The sequence below is a fragment of the Canis lupus genome, chromosome X (assembly GCF_011100685.1).
Source record: "Canis lupus familiaris isolate Mischka breed German Shepherd chromosome X, alternate assembly UU_Cfam_GSD_1.0, whole genome shotgun sequence".
Classification (NCBI taxonomy): domain Eukaryota; kingdom Metazoa; phylum Chordata; class Mammalia; order Carnivora; family Canidae; genus Canis; species Canis lupus.
The window spans coordinates 38,415,237-38,438,761 of NC_049260.1; the positions used below are offsets into that span (position 1 = coordinate 38,415,237).

At 43.4% G+C, this 23,525-nt stretch overlaps 1 protein-coding gene and 1 pseudogene across 2 annotated transcripts in view; one reads left to right on the top strand and one right to left on the bottom strand.

Moving 5' to 3' along the window:
* EFHC2 (EF-hand domain containing 2) overlaps positions 1 to 23,525 on the bottom strand; it is a 195,308-nt gene that overhangs the window by 73,997 nt on the left and 97,786 nt on the right. For both annotated transcript variants that reach the window (XM_038587226.1, XM_038587227.1), the window contains 4 exons: positions 20,939 to 21,104; positions 12,518 to 12,660; positions 9,680 to 9,876; positions 6,373 to 6,503 (listed from right to left, as the gene is read on the bottom strand). In XM_038587226.1, coding sequence (XP_038443154.1) covers positions 6,373 to 6,503; positions 9,680 to 9,876; positions 12,518 to 12,660; positions 20,939 to 21,104 — 637 coding nt within the window. The remainder of the gene's footprint in view (positions 1 to 6,372; positions 6,504 to 9,679; positions 9,877 to 12,517; positions 12,661 to 20,938; positions 21,105 to 23,525) is intronic.
* Positions 19,833 to 19,926, top strand: LOC119868636 (annotated as a pseudogene).

The following is a 23,525-nucleotide window of genomic DNA, read 5'->3' on the forward strand; positions in this document are numbered from 1 at the left end:
CGTCGGGCTCCCTGCATGGAGCCTGCTTCTCCCTCTGCCTGTGTCTCTGCCTGTATGTGTGTGTGTGTGTGTGTGTGTGTCTGTCTGTCTGTCTCATGAATAAATAAGTAAAATCTTAAAAAAAAATAAATTGTCCTTCTATTTGGGGGGAAATTCTCACATTATACCCCCTATCACTCAACATGGAAGTCAGAGCTTAATTTCCCAGCCTTCCTTACAGTTAGAAACATGCACGTGACCCAGGCTCTGCCAATCAAGGAAGCTTGTATTAAGACTTTGACTTGGAAGGGATTAATAGGGGAAACCAACTAGGTGTAGACCACGTTTGGTGCCAGAGGGATCCAGTTTTCAGCGGTGGCATAGGATGTGAGCTTGCCAGAAGGGGTGGCAGTGATGGCTGTGGTTAAATGGGGAGTTCGTGGCAGCAGTGGAAATGTAGCATTGAGTCGTGTTTGGTGCAGTGGTAACAGAGGCCATTTTCCCATCAGACAAGTTCTGCAGCCCAATTCTGGGCACTGGTCCTAGAATTTAGTTTCAGGATTATTTCTCCAGCCCTTCCAATGATACTGTGAACCACCCAGGATCCTTTTAATAAACTCCTTTTCTGCTTAGCTAGCCAGAGAGGATTCTGCTTTTTAAAACTAAGGCTTTACCAATACAAAGAACACCATCAGGCAGTGACAGAATCAAATCAAAGATCTTGGTCTTTTTGATTCCCAGGTCAGTGTTTTTTTCTATGACATCACATTGTTTATATTTAATGCTTTTAGGAAGGTTCAAGACGCTGTTTTCCAAAAACATTTGCCGAGGCTCCCATCTCAAAGATATGCTATGAATACTGTGTCTATTTGGTTTGTGATGAGAATAGATGTTTAAGTACTTTTGGAATTTGTCATAGTTTTTGCTTTTGTTCATATAGATTCACAGCCTAGTGGCTTCCTTATGAGATGTTAGACTTCCAACAAAAATGCCCCTAACAACACACACAGAGTTATTCAAATAAAGATAGAGCAAAACCACATAAAGGGAGAGAGAATTGTCTGAGATAAATCAGGATGAGATCATTACAATATTCTAAGCACTAAATTTATATTCTTCTTCCTTGAAGTAAAGGACAGTAATGGGGTGGATTATAACAATGTTTCCCAATCTCAGTCCACCAACAATGATGTTTATTTTCCACCTTTATGGCCTCCAAGATTTTTGAGAGTTTTTTCCAATCTCATATATTAAAGAATGGTTTTTTTTAATATTTACTTATTTATTTGAGAGGGAAAGAGAGAGAGCATGAGCAGGAGGAGCAGGGCAGAGAGAAAGAGAATCTCAAGCAGACCCTGTGCTGAGCACAGAGTCTGATACGGGGCTCGATCTCACAACCCTGAGTTCAGGACCTTAACAAAAACCAAGAGTCAGATGTTCAATGGACTGTGGCACCCAGGTGCCCCTAAAGAATGTTTTCAATGACCTCATCATAGATAAACCTATAACTTAATTGAAATATCAAAAATAGGACATAGATTTCTATCGCTATTTTTGGTAACACGAAGTGGCAACTATTGGGACAAAGGGTTTTCATTTTCTAGCATCCACTATACACCACAGCATGCTACAGTAAGAACTTTCTATACATTATCAGATTTACTCATCACAACTGCTCTACAGAGTGGATATCATTACCCCCATTTTACAGGTGAAAACATTGTTCAGCAACTTATGGCTGCCAAGGTGACAAATAGTAGAGCTGAGATTTGGATTTGGGACAGCATGTCCAAAATCAGATGCATTTATAGTGTACTACCTCTCCCAGGAAGAATTTTACTTTTATAAGAGAAAAAAATTTCTCAAGACTCTAAATCTTAGAAGACATTTATTACATAGACATTTGTAAGAAATATCCAGACCCTACAATTGATGATGGGCATCTAAGAACTATGTGGTAACTTCCTATGTGTTCTGAGGCCTGAGACCCTGAGTCTAGGAGGGAGCTGGGAAAGACACCAGGGTGAGCCAGGTGTAGGCCTTGCCCTCTGGGAACTCTGCCCAAGTGGGGAGAAAAGGTAAGCATGCAGAAAACCGAAACATATGGAGGCTACCTGGGGTAGGGGTCATCTCTAAGCTGAAGCTCGAGGCTTGGGGAGGTGGCCAGAGAGGAGTTGGCCAAGACATCTTCCCTGGCATGGGGTTCTTGCTGCTATTGCTGCAGCCTACAGTTCAGAATCCAGGGCCCACATGGGGAAGCCTCACCCAACCATGTTCCCAGTTGCACAAAGCACTGGGCCTGCCAAGCCTAGTCCCTGCCCACCTCCCTGCCAAGATCTGCCCATGAGATCTGCTCATGAGGTATCGAGGCTCTGAAGAAGGCTCTCCGCACTCTCCTATCTTGTAGCCGAGGAACCTATCTTGGTAAAGGTGGGACCAAGATAGGTCCTGGGATGACGGACTCGGGAAAGGCAGAACTGGCGACCCCCGCAAGGCAGAAGAGGAACACTTCCTCCCCAACCTTCTCCTGTTCCCACCTGTCTCCGCATCCCTTCAGGTCATTCCAGAAGGCCCCCACGTGATTCTGTTCATCTGTTATCAGTCAAGGCATCTCCTGCTGAAGTGGCTGGTTAGCCCCCATGCCCTGGCTTCCCCTGAGAGAGGCACAAAGCTCCAAGGAGACAGGGAAAAGCTTGGACCGCTGCCCCCGGAACAGGTCGAGGCTCTAAGTCCCCAGGTGTGCGAGAAGGGTGCCAGGTGCCAACGCGGGGGAGAGAGACCTGGGGCCCAGAGGTGAAGCCTGGAGGCCTGGCAGCAGAGTCCTGTCTCTGCCTGCCTATTCCTGCAATGCACATATTCGCCGAAGGGAAACACCTTACCAGTGCATTTATAAACTGACATTTTGAGGGCTTCAGAATGTCAGTGCTGGAAAGGGCCATAGAGACCATGATATGGGCAAAAGGGAGGTGCAGGTAGGCAAAGCAAGGTGCCCAAGTTGCTTGGCTAGTGAGGGTCAGGCCTAGCTCCCGACTCCCCTCCAGTCAGAGACGGCCTGCCCTTCCCCAGTGCAAGGCAGTCAATTATTTGCTTGCTCACTGCAGACTTGCAACAGATGGAACATTCCTGAGAAACAGGACCACTCATTAGATGATTCAACAAACATCCACAGAACTCGGAGGGAGCCAACAGTGGAGGCCAGGGAGTCTACAACTCAATGGGGCGGAGGGGAACCCATGGCTAGGAGATGAAATGCATTTAACACCATGTCTGGCCCACAGTAAGAACTTGATCACTGGGGGCTTCTACAAAAGCCTTCTAGTAAGATAGAAATATAAGGGGGAGGGGTGGGCAAGGGTCAGACTGTGACCAAATTCACACAGATACTGAGAGAATGGGATTATCTCTGGACACAATGAGGATGCAGGGTTGAGGGTAGAGGAAAGAAATCATCAGATTGTAGGAAGGTCGCTCTGGCAAAACTGGGGGGTAGGGTGGGTGGATGGGGGTAAAGAAAAGGAGAGTTAGCTGCACGGTTCTCAAGAGAGTCCCACGTGAATGGTAGGATATGTATGGTGGCCTTTACCAAGATAGGTTCCCGGGCTACAACTTTATGGGAGGAAAAAAATGAGGTTAATGTAGATAAAGTTATTTTGAGATGCCTAAGGGACATCCAAGGGTTCCGGGGGGGCAGAGGGGGCATCCTGATGGCATTAGTCTTTCCAGATCTATACTTCAGGAAGAAGGTCTGAGCTTGAGCAACGAATATGCAGAAGTCAGCCCCCAGGTAATAGTCAAAAGCAGCAAGGGCTGGTAAGATGTAGCCACTCAATGAATTTTCATTAAGATCCTACTGTTTGTCAGGCTCTGTAAGAAGTGGGAAGGGTAAAGCAGAAAAGAAGGCAAGGGTCCCTACTCTCAAAGAGGCTACGATCAGGTGAGAAGAGCCAGAGTACACCGAACACGCACACGAAAATTAAAAGAAAAGGAAACCAGGAGCTAGGGAGAGCACCCAGTGCTAAACCTGGTGCGGTGTGACGGCATCCAGCGGTATGGCTCCTTTGCCTTTCCCCGGGGAAAGGGTGTAAGGAGCATGAGAGAAAGGTGAAGACTCTGAGCTAGGGACCCCACTAGCCAGGGCCAAGGACAGAAAGCACAGTGCCTGACCCCAACATGTCACGTAGACCAGGATGTCCTGACTTCTGACCCACACTCTCATCTGGAGGCAATACCACCACCTCCAAACTCAACCCCCCCACCCCTGCCCAAGAATAATTCTAGCAGTTCCTCATTCCATTTGGAAACTGAGACAGTCACTGAGCCCAGGGCTAGGTGCCAGGGATGGGCCCTCGAACAGTTCCAAGGAGGACCCTGGCCCTCAGGCCGTTCCTGTTCGAACAGGAGACACACAGGTGCAAATGCCCCTGGCACCAATGTCTCAATAAAGCAATTGCAAGATGTACTAAATGCTGTGAAAAAGAGCAACAAAAGGCTAAAGATAACAGGGAGTGATCCACTTTAGGCAGGAGAAGCAGAAAGCAAGCCTCTGTTGGGGAGTGGGCTGGGAGGAGTGCCATTGAAGGTGAGCCTTCGAATTTGCCCTAGAAACGACTGGGGTGTGGGCATTTTAAGCAGAAGGAAGGGTGTGTGCATCGGCTCAGTGGCAGGAAAGAGCTTGACACATTTGGGAAACTGAGTGGCAGCCAGCAGGGCCAGAGGCCAAGGCTGGGGAACAAGAAGTGATTAACACTGGCAACACAAACAGAGTCACATCACTGGGGCTCAGCCGGCTGCACCAAAGCCACTGAAGGGTTCTGCAGGCTGGGCATGACCCGATCTGGTTTCCATCTTAAGGAATTCCTGGCCAGCAGAGGGCCTAAAGATGGGGGTGAGGGGCTGGTTTTTTCTGAGCAGGCACTGCCTTAAGGCGGTCCTCAATCACACAGCCTGGTGGCCCTTTATTCCACCCACAGTCAGGGTCAGGCCTCCATCTGCAGAGAACTTTTCCTCCTTGGATCTCCTGCCCGGCCTACGTGCCTCCCAGAAAGTCCCATAAACTCCCTAAAGTGTTTCCAACAGACTGCACTGATGTGTTGGCCAATGGATGCTTTTGTAAAAGGACACAAAATAACAAAATGAAACCACTCCCTCATTTCTGATGGAAATTTGTTTCCTCCTCCACTGCTTGCCATTAGACCCCAGCCTGAGCAATTGTCTTTGCTCTTTCCTCTGTCTCCACGTATTTTCCAAAAGGCCATGAACATGTGTACAACCATGAACAATAACAAAGAGCTATAAATTCTTATTGATCCCAGAAGGTTGGCAATTTGAAACAATAAAAATATGTCCTGTTTCTCTCAAAAGAACATTCTGGAGACACAAAAGAGCTTTGTTAAAACAAATGAGTTTGGGGTATACTTCGGGCCTGATGGTGGCCTCAAGTCACCAGGTATTGATGGAACAGGCAACTCCAGACACAAAGTTGGAAAGACACCCCCTCAAACACAGCCCCACCCTGCCCCCCTCTCCTGAGGTCAATTCCTCATTGGTCAGCCCACATCTTGACTCCAGCAAGTTTCCTATATAGCTCTTGGCCACTACTGTTTTCAGGAGTTAGAATTCTCAGCCTAAAGAGAAAGTCCCCTTTGTCCTCACATCCATGATTTAATTTACATTCTCCTGAACACTCCATTCACTTTGTTTTCAGGCTAAGAAGTCTCACAATTGTACTAGATCCTGAATTTGAATTTCCCTGTGTTTCCACTGTTTGGCAATTTGCCCAGGTCAGCCACTGGACAGTCCCAGAATTCAACTCTACCTTAGAGAAAAAACAGCAAAGCTCATGATTTCTTATTAGAGTTCTAACTACTGTCATCTATTTTCTTTCGATTTCTGTATTTTTGTTTTTCAAAACACACAGATGTGTATAAGCACACCTACACCCAGATGCATACATATCACCTATTCTCTGAAAAATCAGGGAAGTTTCCAGTCTTCTCCAAATGGGTCACATTCCTAGGGAGCTGTTCTCCCTTTGTTCCCCAGATTTCAGAAGGGTGCCCTTAGCTGCATTTTTTTTCTGCCTTTCTCACCCGGATGCACTCCTCCCAGCATTCCTGGAGCCTTCAATACCATGATTCACGAGACCAGGAGAACTGACTTTCTATGCTTTTGTCTCTCTGTTCTTGCCTATAAGCTTCTTTTATATGCAAATGAAAAAACTTTACCAGAAATGGGCCGAACTTGATCACAACGTAGTACAAACACAAAGAAATGTCAAGTCCTAATAAAAAGCATGTAGTAAATTAGTTAGGCAGCACTATGGAAGAAATTGTTCTTTGCTCTTTAGACAATCTTGAAGGGAAAACAGAGTATTGCTGGCAGCATCTGGCTTACCTGAATGTATTATAATCCACCATCTTTGTGTGCTTGCAGTCAGCGGCTGTAAATACCTGCTTGATCTCTCTGGATTTTGATTCTTCTTCTTTCAGCTTTTGTAAGATAAGTTCAATGCTGCTCATGGGAAACTAGAAGGGGGAAAGGAAAGGAAGGATATTAAAACATGCCTGAGACATAGGGAGCCCAATCTTTCTGATGGCCAGCAAAGAGACTTCACACTCTGAACCTGAGCACAGCTGGGCATGGCTGTCCATAGAGACCAACGCAGAGGAAATACCACTAGAATTAAATCTCTTCAGTTGCAGTTTAGGACAAAGAGCAACATCAGCATAGGCCCAGATCTGAGAAAAATGAGCTTAAGGGACAGTAAACTGCAGGAATCAGAAAACAATCCCTCAGCCTTCTCACCTGAACCCTTGGACTATGTTGGGAGACCCTAATGGAGAGGATGGGGATTCACAATTGGATAAGTGGACCCTCATTTTCTCCCGATCTCAAGAGTGGGCCCCCCTGGGGACTATTGGCCATCAGATGATGCACTGAACAGAGCACAGCTGGGTGTCAAGAGATCCATATGCACTGGAATCCCCGACCTTCACTCTCTGGCAGCCCCCAGTTCCTGTCTCCTACCATGTGATTAGGTTTTAGACTCTGTAAAAATACTGCTTACTCAATCCAGTAAAGTATAAGCTTGTAAATAATTACAGCTAAGAGCTTAAAGAGAGAGAGAGAGAGAGAGAGAGAGAGAGAGAGAGAGAGAGAGAGAAGATTACACATGAAAGATTAAAAACATTGATGTTAATTTAGTATAAAGGTCTCTCTTCCACCAGGGGGTTTGAGACCTATCACAGACCCCCATCCGCCCCACCGTTCCGCATTGCCTTTCATCTATTTCCGTGATTGGATCTATTAGCTCTTTTGCAAAGATATTAAAGAGTATATTAATCTTGGGGTCCCTGGGGGGCTCAATTGGTTGAGAGGCTGACTCTTGATTTCAGATCAGGTCATGATCTCAAGGTTGTGAGATCGAGCCCGACATCAGGCTCCGTGCTCAGTTTATGGCTTGGAGCCTGCTTAATATTCTCTATCTCACTCTACCTCTGTGCCTCTATCTCTTAAAAAAAAACAAAAAAAAAAGAGTGTATTAATCTTTTTCTGCTTAGAAAGCCCTTGTTAAGGGTAGTTTTAAAATAATGCAGTTTTCACTTGAGATGCTAATACCAGATAATGTCCTACCCTGCTTTTATCTTTCTGAAAGGAGAAAAGCCCTTCATATCAAATAGACACATATATATATACATATACACACACTATTTATATAAACTATACGAGAACATATATAGTATGTTAACATTTGCATGTATATACATAACACATATATACATATATAATACACACCTACAATACATATATACATATATAGTACGTATATGCATATACACACACACACACACACACGGATGTTAACACATAGGTTCACCCTGTGTTTGAAAATCGAGTCCTAATTCACAATAGCTATTGCAAATTGTACCCTAAGCTTGCTATGGGCCCCCCAGAGCTAAGTGCTTCACACACATTACTGCATCTCCTCTTCGTAGTTAATTCTCTGAAACGGGTCAGCTGTGTAGAGATGAGCAAAGTGGAGCTCAGGGAAAATATGGGTCTCAAGCCTCTCAGCCAGGAAGCGTGGAGCCACGTTTCCCAGCCGAGCCTGCTGGTCTCCAGCAATCTAACTGCCCTATTATTGAACCTCTTGACTGAATTCAGTGCTTTTGAAGGGCTACCAGTTCACGGTTTTACGACAAGCCCAAGTCCTAACCCTGCGAAAGGACAATCGGTGCAGCGGCGCTGGAAGGTGCTGTCTGGGCCTACTATCCAGAGAGGCTGCAGAGAAGAGCTGATGGCCCCCACCTGCCATACCTTCGGCCATACTCTGCCCAGGCTGTTCTCCTCCCAACGACAGTGCAACAGGGGCACCAGAGCTGAGCCATTCTAGCCTGACATGGCACTTCCGGCACTTCCGTGAGCAGCCTTTGCTCCCAGGCTCCACCTCCCCATCGGCCTGACTGACACTTTCTCAGAGCTGCACCGTGTCTTGAGGCCTTTCCTGCACCCACCTCTCCTTCCTTGTCCTGAGGCCTTTCCTGCACCCACCTCTCCTTCCTTCCCTCTCTTTTCTCAGGAGTCAGACCTACATCTCAGGCTCCCCACCTACTCTTGCTCCCTCCTCTTTGATCCTTCATATGCATTTCTCCCAGGACATCCCTTGTTTATTTAACTCAGCCTTGGTACCTGCTGCTCAGAGGACCCAGACAGGATGATATGATAAACACAGAGAGACTGATCTTAGCAACTTACCCTTGAGCATTTTATATAAAAATGAAACAGAACTGGTACTGTGTATAGATATAGATATATAGATATAGAAGTATAGATATAATTGGCACATAAATATTATTACTTAGAGGCAGACTTTTAAAATAAATCATTTCTAGGGATGCCTGGGTGGCTCAGCGGTTGATAGGGAGCCTGCTTCTCCCTCTGCCTATGTCTCTGCCTCGCTCTCTGTCTCTCTCATGAATAAATAAAATCTTTAAAAAAAATAATTGTTTCTAGGTGGATTTTTCACTATTAGGCAATATCTCTCAAATGTACATGTTTGCACACCAAACCGGTCCACACTTAAAAAACTCAAGATTTTATCGAAACATTAGTTTGACAGAACAGCAACACCATACTAGTGCTTTTAGGAACAGTACCCATCTGCCATATTGTTTCAAACAAAAAAAAATTCTCTGAGCTCACTGCTGCCAATTTGTCCTTGAACTCTTATTCGGGCCTCAGGTAGCTCCTGTTATGGAAAGCTGCAAGCCCAGCAATTCTCAGGTTCCCTTGGGGTTTCTGTTTGTTTAGCGCTTGGTCTTCCGTGTAGGCCTGTGCCAATTAACAGGGACAGCACAGTGTGTGGCACCAGATTTTCTTCCTTTCCTATAGCTGCTGAATTTCTTTATGAAAGCACTGTCAGCGTCAGCAAAAAAACCAGGAAACTTGATTCAACCCTGGGCTCTGCCTCCTGCCTGTGCCTGGCACCCCTGTGCTGCTGGGCAGTGCCCCGAGGACCCTGCGGGTAAACAGTAGACCGGGACCTGGGGCCAGATCCATTATTCGCGCAGATCCATTATTCATGGCCACATGTGTGAGTGCACAATGTAAAACTGGTGGCAGGATGAAGACAAAAAGGCCTGGAGAAAGAAAAACACAGACTGCAGGCACTAAGGGGCAAGTCGAGAATTACACAGCTCACCATGTCAGAATTCGTCTCCATATAGTTTAAGGTATACTCGTCGGCGTTGAGCAAAAGAAACAGGTAGCCATTCACGTTCACTGTGGCCCCAATATACAACTCCTCGGCCTTGATATATTCAGATAGTTCACTTTTAAAGACCTCTTGTCCAGGCTTCTTAACACGAATTCTTTTCAAGAACTTCCCACCAGTAATCCCTATAGAAAAAGAGAAAAGTTAATGAGTAGCCTTTCTTCTTCAAAGAACCATACAACTTGCCTTTAGAGTTCCTTCATGCTCAAACACAGGCCAGGCAAGTGAGCTTGTGAACTCACACTGCCTATTCTTCTCAGACCTGAGGGAAGAATGAGGCAGTGGGGGAACAATAGGCTCCCTAGGTGAATGTGTAAAGAAAAAAAAAAAGTATGGCATTCCAGCCTTTTCTTTCCTCTCTCTACTCCCTTCCCAATCCAAACACTTAAATAAACAGTAAGCGCCTGCTATATGCCCAGCAGCATACAGAGAACCAGGACGTTAGGAAGATACTCTGCTTCAGAGCACGTCTGAACAGTACCACGTGGAAAATTGCCCACTTGAGCTTATTTCCACCTTCTTGTCCCCGATGAGGTCTTAAATTTATTCCAACACTCAGATTAAGTGTAAGATTAAGATGCCTTCCTTCTAGAAAGGAGCTTACTTAACGGTTTGAAGATAAATCTGCGAGTCCCACAACTTTTTCTCCTCTACAGGCTAAATATCTGTTAATTAATATCTATCTATTGCTTTCCAGAATTCTGACCATTCCATCTGCTCTCTTTCGTGGGTTATCTGGGTGGGTGGTTTTTGTTTATTTGGTTTTGGTTTTGTTTTTGCCTCTTGGAAAGCAGCAAGCAGAACTGAAGATGGATCTCCAGTATCTTTTCATTGATACTGAACTGAAACCTTCAGCCATCTGAATATAACCTGAAGCCAGATGAGCTCTGGGGGTCAGCTTCATCACACCCCTGCCACATTCAAAAACTAGAGGTGGTGGAAAGACAGAGGCTCTGGAGCCAAACAGAGCTGGAGGCCAATCCTGGCTCTGTTGCTTGTTGGATGATCTTTAGGAGTTTAAATCTCTCGGAATCCCTCTGAATACTCACTGGTAAAATGGGAATAAAATTTGTAAGGAGTGATGAAATGTGCCTTTCAGATCACCTATTGTGGGGAACACAGGTGACAAAGGTCCTAGTGGTTATGCTCTGACACCTATCCCTGGATTTGGACTGAGGTCATGCTTTCCCACAGGCTGCTGCCAACAAATGCCTGGATAAGGCAAGAATACCAAGGCAGGCCCATTCCGACAAGATGGAGGCTCCTGAACTAGTGATTTCAGCTCTTGGGTTCCTGGTCAGCCTTGCTTAAATGTGATTAGACTCTCCCTGCAATCTAAGACTTTCTTCCTTCCTTCCTGCTATCCTTCACAGGAGTCAGATATACACAGCAGTCCAACGGCTCTCCTGGCCTCTTCTGGCTCCTTCCACAATTTCCCTTGCCAACATTTTCCCTAATGCATCTTTTGTATATTCAGTCCCATCTTGGAGCTCACCCCTTGGAGGATCTACACTAACACAAAATTTAATGTCATAATTTAATGTCATGAAGCTTTTCTAAGGTAACAATACGTAATCGTGGCTGCTATTATTACTAGTAAGCTTGTAATTGACTTCTATCACCTTGTTTTATAAAGGCTGTCATCTGGCCATAATTTTCCCTATTCTTAGATGTACAGAGTTGATTTTTTTTTTCCTGTAGGCTCCACACCCAACATGGGACCTGAACACACGACCCTGAGATCAAGAGTCACACGCTCTACTGACTGAGCCAGCCAGGCACTCCCAGAGTTGATTTTTTGATCTTTAAGAGCATGACTTTCTATTTACTCCTATTTGATTTCATATTTTATGATCTGATTCATTACTGAAATCACTATGCAGCCTGACTTAGGTGCACAGAGTGGCTCCCATCAGCTCGTAAGAGCTGACCTAAATTTTTAGGGATTTTGCAAGCCAGTCATTAGTGTTACTTGCTTGAAATGGACTATGGTGAGGCATCTACACTGTGACAACTGGCAAGTGTTATAGATCAGGGCTTTTAAAACTTTTTTCAGAGAGCCAATTCACCAGCACACCACTGACCATTCTTCCCAAAAGTGTCTTCAGCACAGACAACAGTCTTAAATATGTCAGGACAAAGAGCAGAGCCCTAAAGTTCCATAATTCAGGAAGTCAAAATCAATGGCTCTCCTCAGCAACGTCCACTGTATCGGCACGCCACAGCAAGGCATTCTGTGGGCCTGAGTGCTGGAACTTTGGCATGAGCCTCGACAGACAAACCAGAGGAATACAGACTCTGAAGATTAAAATTTGTTAATCTGGGATTGTCTTATAGTTAAGGAAACATTTTGTAAGTGGTACTATCCAAAATAGAGATTTCCTTTGTCTTGCTCTCTTTGCAGGGAACTGGTGGTAGACAGACCATGATTCTGAAACCCCCGGATTCCACAGAGGAACCTCAGAGGCCACAGCCAAGAGGAGGCATCCAGAGTCCCTTAGCCCTGAGCCAACCAAACTGTTCCTCTTTCATCATTTTACAAGTCTGGGTTCCCATTTAAGAGATCTTTATAAAATGAACTCCAGTGGTTACAAGAAAAAGAAAAAAAGAAAAAGAAGAAAAGAAAGAAAAGAAAAGAGAAAAGAAAAGAGAAAAGAAAGCCACCATCTTAGTCATCTAGGCCATAAAATCAGACCACACTCTCTAACTTTCAAAAGAAAGACAGTTACTTGTTCTGAGAAAATTGCTGTAAGAGCTGTCTCTTACCTGAATTCCTCTCTATAGGTTCAAACACTGAGATCGTGTCATCACTGAGAAAGTATGAAATAACAAACATCCTGTCCACATCCGCACATTTGTGTGTGATGAGTTTTGCAAAAAACCGGAGTGTATTGCTTATGTTGCCATAGCTAAATGAAGAGAAATGAGGGTTACAGCCTTATTACAAATGTTTAAAAAAAAAAAAAACCTGCAAAAGGTGTGCTATTTTTTTTTTTCATTAAGGTATAACGGACTTACAACATTATGCTAGTTTCAGGTGTACAACATGATTCGATAGGATCACTGAAATAAATCTATTTAACATCCATCATTACCACATAGAGTTATACATTTTGCTTCTTGTGATGAGAACTTTTAAGATCTACTCTCTTCGCAACGTTCAAATACACAATACAGTATTACTAACTATAAACGCCATACTGTGTATTACATCCCCAGGATTTATTTTATAACTGCAGGTTTGTACCTTTTGACACCTTCACCCATTTCCCCCACCTCCCCTACCCACCAGGTGTGCTATGGTTTTAAGATAGTAGCGTGCACTCTCTAAAGTTGAAAAAGTTCAACCACCCTCTTAAGGCTCTAAATCTACATGAAGAGGAGTTATTCTCAGTTTATTAAAATATCTCTTATTCTTTAGATGTCCAGGGTAACCCACTGGGAAAATGTACCCAAAACAAAGGTCATAAACACACTCCTCAAACCAGCTACATCGAACAGCTGTTTCCTACTCACGAGGCTGGTCAGCGACCACAACAATCACATCAGCAGGAAGGACAGGCATCTGGCCCTTACTGGTCCAGCAGCAAGAGGATGTGCCCCACCGGTGCCTGGAGCCACTTCCCCCATGTTCACCTCCTACATTCTCAGGCCCATTTCCTTGCTCCCTTCCAGCCCCACATCCTCTCCTCCCTGAGCCACCCCGCCCCCGTTCTCCAGCATCCCTTCAACTCTCTTTAAGAGAAAAATTACTTCTTCCTTTTCAAATGCTGTATTAAATATTACAGACCTACTCCTTCATAGCACTTATAACCCATATTGTGAGTGGCTATTACTGGTCTGTTTTCCCAGGGCAAGGATGGTGCCTTATTAATCATTGTCTGATACAAAGTACTTTTTACATTATAAATACTCGCTAAATGTTTGCAGGAAGTGGTTAGAAGATCCATATAGATTCAAATTTGCACTCAGAATTCTACACATGAATAGAATAGCCTGAAAGATTGAAGAAGGGATCAAATTCTAGAATGCAAAGTTCCCAAAGTTGACTGCCTGGTCACTGAAGAAATTAATTTATGGTCCATCAGCAGAAGCATGTCTTGTGGAAATCAGCTAGTAAATGGTGGCCTTTGTAAAATACTAAACCTGTGGGGAGGGCTTTGGTAATGAAAATCATTACCCCAAGGAGGCACAGAGTAAAATAAACCATGGACTTCATCACTTCCTTGTCACGACTCAAAGCAGGGAGGCCCTCACTTTCAGATTCTCCTATGCCTAAGTTCATTCTTTCTTTGTGGTCACAGCGATGAAAATACAACAAAACGACAACAATAAGAACAAAACAAAACAGAACAGAACCTGTATTTCTGACTTGCTTTTCTCTGTCCCCCTCTCCAACTGCCCAAGGAAGTAGGGCTAAAAAAGCATGGTGCCAAGATTCCCAGCTACATGGGTTTAAGGCCTCATGGGAGATTTAAAGTAGCAGCTTGGGGGGCTAGCCTCAGAGAAAACCGAGGGCAAAACAGCCAGGGCTCCACAAGCTCTGTCTTCTTAGTTCCTACTTTCTCTGGCTTCAGACAGACCTCAGAAAGCATGGGGGCAGCTATACCTTGTCAGCCATCTTGTCTGGTACTTAACTGGATTTATAAGCAACAGATTTGGTAACCCCTGTCTCAAGAAGGACCCATTAACTTTCACAGGCGCCAGAAATATCACTGAAACAACTGAGGAAGATTTAACATCAGGCCACATGAACACTACTGTAAATGTAGCTTCTTAAAACTTACATACATTTGGAAGTGTGTATGTTAAGCATGGGTTTTTCACATTTAAAATGCCATTTTTTCACCTAAGTCTTGTGTTCTGGAGAGCTCGTCAGTCAGGAATAATTTACTCAAACAAAATCTTAGAGCAGCAGTTCACAAAGTTTGTTGTGTTTAAAAGTCACCTGGGGAACTTGTTAAATATACAGAATCCAGTCCTACCCCTAGAGATAGGGATTCAGTAGTTAGCTTGCATCTCCAGAAACCTGCATTTTTAATAAGCTCTCCCAGGAGATTCTGATGAAGTGGTCCCTGGAGCATACTTTGAAAAACACTGCAAGTATCTTCAGCTATTTCCTTGACTAGTAAGCTAATATCAAAATTCTCTAAACTCTCTTTTTATCACAATACTCCTCACACTCAAAAAACTAGCATTTTCTCTGGTTCCTATTATACCACCTCATATCGCTCCATATGGCTTTCTGGGACAGTGACAGGTTCAAACACATACACCTACAGCTACTTGTCATAACTGACTATGACATAGAGTTGACCCTTGAACAACACAAGGAACTGCCTGGGTCCACTTATACATGAGTTGTTGTTGTTGTTTTATAAACATAGTACTCCAAAAGAATCACTTGGTCATCCACTTCTCAGTGTATATTCACTCCCTTGATGATCTCTTCTAGGATCAAGTCTTTAAATACAAAAAAAAAAAAAAAAAAGCCTTTAAATACCACCTACATGCTGAGGACTTCCAAACTTCTATTTCTTACTCAGATCTTTCTCCCAAACTCTACTCAGTATTTCCATCTGATAGTTAATAGACATCTCACACTTCACTTGTGCCCAAATTAAACTTCTGTTCTTGCCCCAACCTGCTTTTTTTTAAGATTTAAGAGAGAGAGAGAGAGAGAGAGCGAGCATGAGTGAGGGGGAGGGGCCCAGGGAGAAGCAGGCACCCCTCTGAGAAGGGAGCCCTATGCAGGGCTTGATCCCAGGACCCCAGGATCATGACCTGAGCCAAAGGCAGATGCTCCACTGAGCCACCCAGGTGCCCCTAAACCTGCCCTATCTACAGTCTTTTCCATAGACGGCAACCCTATCCTTCCAGCTGTTCAGGCCAAAACCTTGGGAGTCATCCTTAATGCCTCTCTTTCAGATTTCATGTCCAAAGCTGTCAGGGAATCCCATTAGCTCGACCTTCAAAATAGTTCCAGAATCTGCTATGTGTCATCGCTTTCACAGCACCCACCCAGATCCAAGTCATCCTAACTTTTCTCTTGGACCACTGTAGTAGTCTCTGAACTAGTTCTAACTCCCATCATTGTCTTTCTCAACCGCTCCACTCATCACTCAAAGTCAAAAGAATCCTTAAAATGGTCTTCAAGGCCTCTGTAGCATCTGATCCCCCACTACCTCTCCTAATCTGTTTCTGTTGCCCTTTACTCACGTCTTCTACCCATGTTGGCCTGCTTCATGCTCCGGACCATTACACCAACTGCTCCTTCTGCCTACAACAGGTTTCCTTTCCTTGCTAAGGTCCATCCAGACCACACTATTTTTAAAAATGAAACCGAGGGTGTTCCTCAGCCCTGCCCTGCCAGATCCTCCTTATTCTTCTCACACTTCTCCATACTTCTGGAATGCCCTTAGGTGTTATCTGTAGCATGCACTGTCTGCCTCCCCCAGCCAGACTGTATGTTCTATGAGAGTAGGGTTATGTGTCTGTTTCATTCACTGATGGATCTCAAGCCCCTAGATGTGTTCAGCACACAGGTATTCACAGTACTCTGTGAATATTTGTTGACTAAGAAAATGAATGGCTCGCTCAGGGCTATGTAACCCCTGAAGACCACAAAAACAGCAAGAGCTGTATTCTTGTGGTTGGAAGAGAGATGAAGGCTTATTTTTATGGATGAGAAAAAAAAACTTTTTAAGAGAAAACAGCATGACTGATGGTGACAGCAGGTAGACAACATCTGAAGCAAGGCAGAGATTAAGATTAAACCATGAATTTTTGGATGCTCTATAGCTATGAATAGCACAACTCTGGGATAACAGCCTTCCTGGTGGGAAGTCATCTGTCTCTTCTATCCATAAGAATGAGAAGGGTGAAGCTTATTCTATTTGCTTACTTATTTATCCATTGCTTCTCTTCTTGGACAAAATATTTAATGAGCTCCAAGAAGGTAGCCAGCGCTGTTCTAACTCTGAGGGACACAGCAGAGCCAGTCCCTGCCCTCATGGTGCTCTTGAACCAGGGGAACACCACGATTACATAAACAAGTAACTGCCATACACTGTGGGAAGTTCAGGCTCTGTGGCAAGAAAGTAAGCTCCAAGAGACAGGCCTTTCTGGGTTCAAATTCTAGTTCAACTAAAAATTAGCTGTGTGAGCTCAGGCAAATTGCGTATCATCTCTGACCCCCCAGTTCCCTCATGTGAGGAATGGGTACCACAGTATTATTTACTTTATGAGATTGTTTTGAGGAATAGATGAGCTCAAGTATCATAAAGTAGTTAGCACACCATAACCATAAACTGCTTGTTAGTAGTGGTAATATTATTACTATTACTACTACTACTATTACTACTACTCCTAAAGGTATGACCAGTAGAGTACTATGGGTACACACAGAACAAAGTAATTCCACCAGTGCAGCCAGAAAAGATATTCTGGTTCTCCCAAGTCAGACTAGACAATCTGCTCAGCAGGCCACCACAGTGAATTTGTACCCAGAAGATGAAGGCCTTTGTTCCATCAAAAACCTGATGTGCTCTAATTTGGAACTATTTCCTCCTCAAACGATTCAAAGTTGATCACCATTAACCTCATACAACAGTTAGTACCCAGGAAGTTTTTAACAGCAACGTACATATAACCAACATATGTCACACACAACCGTACATCTCAATCCACAGTGTACTTGCATTAAGAACCCATTTCTGCATGCTCTCTGAGATCATCTTCCTTAGGTTCTCACAGTTTTAAAACCTTGAGTTATTCACACTCATGTGTAAATCTCCAGCTGAATGTGCCAGTTACTATGGAAACAAGGTCACTGTGTAGGAGGAGCTTGAGGGAAGTGTATTCCTAGCATGGAACAAGCAGTGGACAGAAAAAACCAAAATTAGACACATTTGTGCCTGTACCACCAATGGCCCAGCCAGGGCAGCAGGACAAGAAGGTGGAATGCTGTCTACAGTCAGTGTCCTGTGGGCAAGTTGATGTGGTGTAGACAGAAAGAGAGACTAAAGGCAACGACCCACAAGGAGCTGTTCCCCCCTTCCCGGGGTTCCAGGAGCAACACCCTAGATCATATTTCATCTTGTTTACTTATAAGAAAAATTCCCTCTCCTTTTACAATAGGGACATTCTTCTTGCCTGCCTCCTTCGGGTGGCTGCCCTAAAAAGCAGCAGTTAGTGAAAAGTATCCATCAGAAGTCCTGCCCTGTAAACTCTTATCTGTAAGGAGGATTGAGTATGAGTTAGTGTCCCTCTTCTGTGATTGGAATTAGTGGTTCTCAAAGCCCGGTGTGCATCAAAACCACCTGGAAGGCTGATTAAAACACAGTACAGGTCCTACCACCCCCAGAGTTTCTGCCTTAACAGGTCTAGGATGAGGCACAAGTAGCAGTATTTCTAACCAGTTGTAGAACCATCAGTTCTACAACTTAAAAAACAGAACTCTAAAATCCTTAAAAATAAGGGATTTTTTAAAAAAATATTTTCCTTTTAACTAATCTCTACACCCAGCATGGGACTCAAACCTACAATCCCCGAGATCAAGAGTCACATGCTCTTCCAACTGAGCCAGCCAGGCGCCCCAAGGATTATTTCTTAAAATGGCAAAAGCCAGGGGCACCTCGGTGGCTCAGTGGGTTAAACATCTGCCTTTGGCTCAGGTCATGATCTCAGGGTCCTGGGATTGAGCCCCACAGCAGGCTGTCTGCTCAGTGGGGAGCCTGCTTCTCCCTCTGCCACTGCCTGCCACTCTGCCTGCTTGAGCTCTCTGTGTCAAATAAATAAATAAAATCTTAAAAAAAAAAAAAGGCAAAAGCCTTCATGTCATGGCCAAGACAACCTTCTATGTATTCTATATAATTCTTAATATGTTTTCACCACTTTTACAAATAGAGCAAAACTCTTCTTCTGTCTACGTCAAAATGTTCTACAATTGTATCTGATCCCATTTAACTTTATCAAATTCTGGAGGCTTTTTCATCTCTTTCTTCTGGTCTTACTACATGTTTCCTTTATCATTTTTCATCACCAGTTCTCCTGATTCAGTATTTCCCCTCGCATAGGACTTCGATGTTTAGCCCGCATCTTATTCAAATGTTTGCAACATTCTCCCACCACTTTTTCCCCAACTTAACTTCTCCAGGGTCTGCTCTCCCTGCAGAAATAAAAAGGAGCCATGGGTAGTGCCCACATTCTATACACATGATGGAGCAGCAGATTTTTCCTTGTATATATGAGGAATACCTTTGAAAGTCCATCTTTTGAAATTATATTCAGCCATAGGAATAATCTATGGTTACTAAACTCAAACCTCTCAAGTGAAAACAATAATTGTCAAGTATTATTCTGAAAAATACTTAAGAGTCACTAAAGCCTCTATACCAAGGGTAGGAAACTATAGCATGTGGATCAAATATGGCCAGCCACCTGGTTTTGTCTGGGCTATGAGCTAAGAATGGCTTTCACGTTTTTGAATGGTTGGGAAACATCAAGAGAATATTATTTTGTGATGTGTAAAAAATTGTATGGAATTCAAATGTCAATGTCCATAAACAAAGTTTTATTGGAACACAGTCACACATTTGTTTATGGACTCTTTGGCTGCTTTCACACTATGATGACAGAGCTAGGTGGTTGTAACAGAGGCCCAATGCCTACAAAGCCAAAAATATTTATGATCTGATCCATAACAAAACATTTTACTGACCCCTACTCTATACCACTTCCTAGGGACCATCTTAAGGAGATATGTGTATGGAAAGGCAACATAATTTGGGGATAATAAAACTTTCAGGGCTTCCAGATTACACATTAAAATAATCACTCAAGTGCTCACTTCAGCAGCACATATACTAAAACTGGAATAAGGGGATGCCTGTGTGGCTCAGCAGTTTGGCGCCTGCCTTTGGCCCAGGGCGCGGTCCTGGAATCCCAGGATCGAGTCCCACGTCGGGCTCCCAGCATGGAGCCTGCTTCTCCCTCCTCCTGTGTCTCTGCCTCTCTCTCTCTATCATAAATAAATAAATAAATAAATAAATAAATAAATAAATCTTTAAAAATAAATAAATAAATAAAATAAAACTGGAATAATACAGAGAAGATTAGCATGGCTCCTGTGCCATTAGGATGGCGAGCAAATTCGTGTTTTAAAAAATAAAAATAATAAAATAACAAATCGATGGTAAGAAAGTGGAGAAAAGAGAACCCTCATTCACTGTTGGTGGGAATGCATGGGGCAGCCACTTTGGAAAACAGTATGGAGGTTCCTGAAAAAATTAAAACCACTATATGATCCAGCCATTCCACTTCTGGGTATATATCCAGAGGAAATGAAATCACTGTCCCGAAGACATACCCACACCCCTGTGTTCACTGCGGCATTACGCACAATAGCCAAGACATAGAAGCAACCTAAGCGTCTAGCAACAGATAAATGGATATGGAAGATGCCACATGCGCATACGCAAAGGAATATTATCCAAACATAAAAAAGGAGGAAATCCTGCCATTTGTGACAACATAAATGGACCTCGAGGGCATTATGCTAAGTGAAATAAGTCAGAGAAAGACAAATACTGTATGATCTCTCTTACATGTGGGATCTCAAAAAACCAAACTCACAGAAACAGATCAGATGGGTGGCTGCCAGAGGTGGGGGTAGGGGGTGGGCAAATGGGTAGAGGGGATCAAAAGGTATAAACTGCCAGTTATAAAATCAGAAGTCCTAGGGGTTTAACGTACAACATGGTGACTGTGGTTAACAATACTCTCTTGTATATTTAAAAGTTGCTGAGAGAGTAGATCTTAAAAGTTATCACAAAAGGAAAAAAAATCCTAACTAAGTGAAGTGACTGATGTGATCTAATCTTCCAGTGGTGATCGTTTTTTCAAAATGTATACATATCCAGTCAGGTTGCACACCTTAAGATAACATAATGTTATAGGTCAATTACACCTCAATGAAACTGGGACAAAAAATAAATAAAATAACCACTCAATTGAGGACCTCTTAATACTTGTATGTTAATCAATTTCATTAAAAAGCTATAATGGTATGTGCCTGGACTTTTAATTATACGAGCTGAGTGTCATGTCTTCGGCCACAAGGGCTACACTATAAACCCTGAACGCATTTGGGAAAGATCAGACTGGTATCACGGTTCCCTCAAGCACCTGTCTTTTTCCATGAACTTCTTGAAGTCCCTCTGATGAGGTGTGGGCACGAGGCCTATACAGGAACGGAGAGAATCCTCTTCAGAACCAAAGCCGGTGTAAGGTGGAAATTTCCTTTCTATTTTTGGAAGAGGTGGAGCCTTGCATGGAATCGAGGTAAAGTTCTCTATAACAAAACAAAGGCAAATGAAACGTCAATATTTTTTTTTTGCCCTGATTGTGGCTGTTTTGAAAGGTTTGTTATGTTTTCAAGATGGACATGGAGAGCTTTGTGTGGACTATTTTAAACTCTTTCAAACAAAACACAGCAAAACCCTGTGAGGGTAGGTTTCAATCATGTTTATAAAAACCACAGAACTCACTCAATAATCGCCATTGGTTTGAAAGAAAGAAAGGAAAAAAAAAGAAACTGCCTGTGTCAAATAAGTAAACATTTCTCTTTTGTCATCACATCCCCATGTCTGACTATTTTTCGTTCTTTTCTGATTTTCCCAATGATAACGAAAATTCAAACTTGGAACCTTTTGCCACCCATAGCCTGTTTTAACCTGCGACCCAGCCCTCTCCTAACTTCAGCCAACACCCACTAATCAAATTCCTTTCTAAACAGGACTGATTCCTGACTGTTTTGCCTTTACCTTCCCCATCCACTGTCCCCTCCCTCCTGTGTCCACTTTTTCAGGCCTCTCTCCTTCCTCTACCTCAACGCCAGGCCATGGCACTTCCCCATCTAGTGACAAAACAAAACTAAAAGTTCCTCTCACCAGCCACCGCTCCAGGTTGCTCTTGTGACTGTCCAAGAAAAGACGGAAATTGTACTAAAATGTGACAAAGCAAAAATACCCAAAACCCGCCCAAAAAACAAAAATAAAACCGATAACAAATACACGAAACTTTAAAAATCACCTCTGCCGACTCACTCAAAGGGCGTGTTACTTGGAAATACTATTGATTTTCTTCACGTACTTCTCATCTGCGAGGAGGGAGAGATGGACAGGGAGCTGAGGACATTTATGTAACAGCCTGGGAGCTTTCAGGCCCTCATTTGTGAGGCTGTATAATCTTTGAGAAGCGTGTATGCTCTCCAGAGCGACTAGCATGTTGAACCAATGGCTCCAAGTCACTTACTTATGTTTATCCAAAGGGCAAAGAAAATGGCAGGATCTTCCCGAAAGCAAAACACAAGACAACTCATGGAATCGAACTTCTACTTCTCCAACCTTGAGTGTCCCCTAGGTGCTGCCATTCGTGACTCAAGAGTAGTTCCATATGAACAAAGATTTCCTTTTCCTCTGTCAAAGTTCTAACCGAATCAAGAGTACAGATTTAGAGCACACCTCTGTAACTGGAAACGTGCATCAGTTTGTCATCCAAGGCAACCTAATTCTTAAAATTGAGGGGTTTTTTGTGCATGTTTGTTGTTTTTGTTTTGTTTTGTTTTACTGCTGGATCGAAGAAAGGCAAAGGGTTTGAAGCTATTTCTAACTCTGATTGGAAGACATTTTCAACTTTTGCATTTCCTTAGACTTCCTTATTTCTTAGCCTTTGCACGAAATCCCCTCAAGCATAATCCCCAAAAGAGTATTGTTCTACCCTAACAGAAACCGTTCACAGAAGACATATTGGCAGAGAGAATGCCATCAAAGATTTCTCACTGGCTCAGTGAAAGGGAGCAGCCAGGCAGCCAATACAGAAGTGACTTGAGAGCCTCCCCTCTTGCTATTTTTGTGGCAATTAAAACCTTGGTAATGAAGAGGAAAGTTCAGATCTTGGAATTAGGCTTGAACTACAGCAGACCCTATCATTGCTGACCATTAAATTAAACACGCCACTGATTGGAACCTTCATTTCAGGTAAAGGACCATAGGATGGCAGGGAAAGCTCCACATGATTATTAGGAAATTATTTGGGCCATGATCCGTTTCTTATGACAGGGGACATATACACACACACAACTCTCTCCATACTAATCTGAACAGTGTAACCAAAAGAAGACACATACTGAATCACGAAGTAATTAAGAATGCATTCTATACCTCCCCGTCAAATTACAGGTTTTATAACAGTGTTGTTTTTCTTAACTACATAATTTTTGCAACAGATTTAAGTAACAAAAGAACCAATTTAGAGTTTTCCTCTGCACCCACAGTGCCATCTAGTGTATAAAAGCCGAGAATTGTCCCACTCCATCATGCTTGACTTTTTTGTACCACGTACATCTTTTTGGATCCTCTGGCCCAAGATCCAGAGAAATCTGGATAACTGTGTACATTCGCAAGGCTTCAGGCTTGCACCAGAATGTTTCCTGCCTTTGGTTTTCCATCATCCCAGCATCCTGCATGCTTCAGGTATTAAAAACCATTTGTTGGCTATGTGAAAAATTATGTGTGTTTATACACAGCATCTTCCCAAACATCTTCTCCAGCAGCATTCTGCTGAACCCTGAGACACATCTGTCTTTCCAATGGTTTGATTCCTCTAATTCCCAGTGACTTGCAAAAACATATATACCATTGTCTATCCACGATTAACTAGATTCCAACAAATTTACAGAAAGGTGCTAGGTTTTTAAAAGGAATCTTAAAAA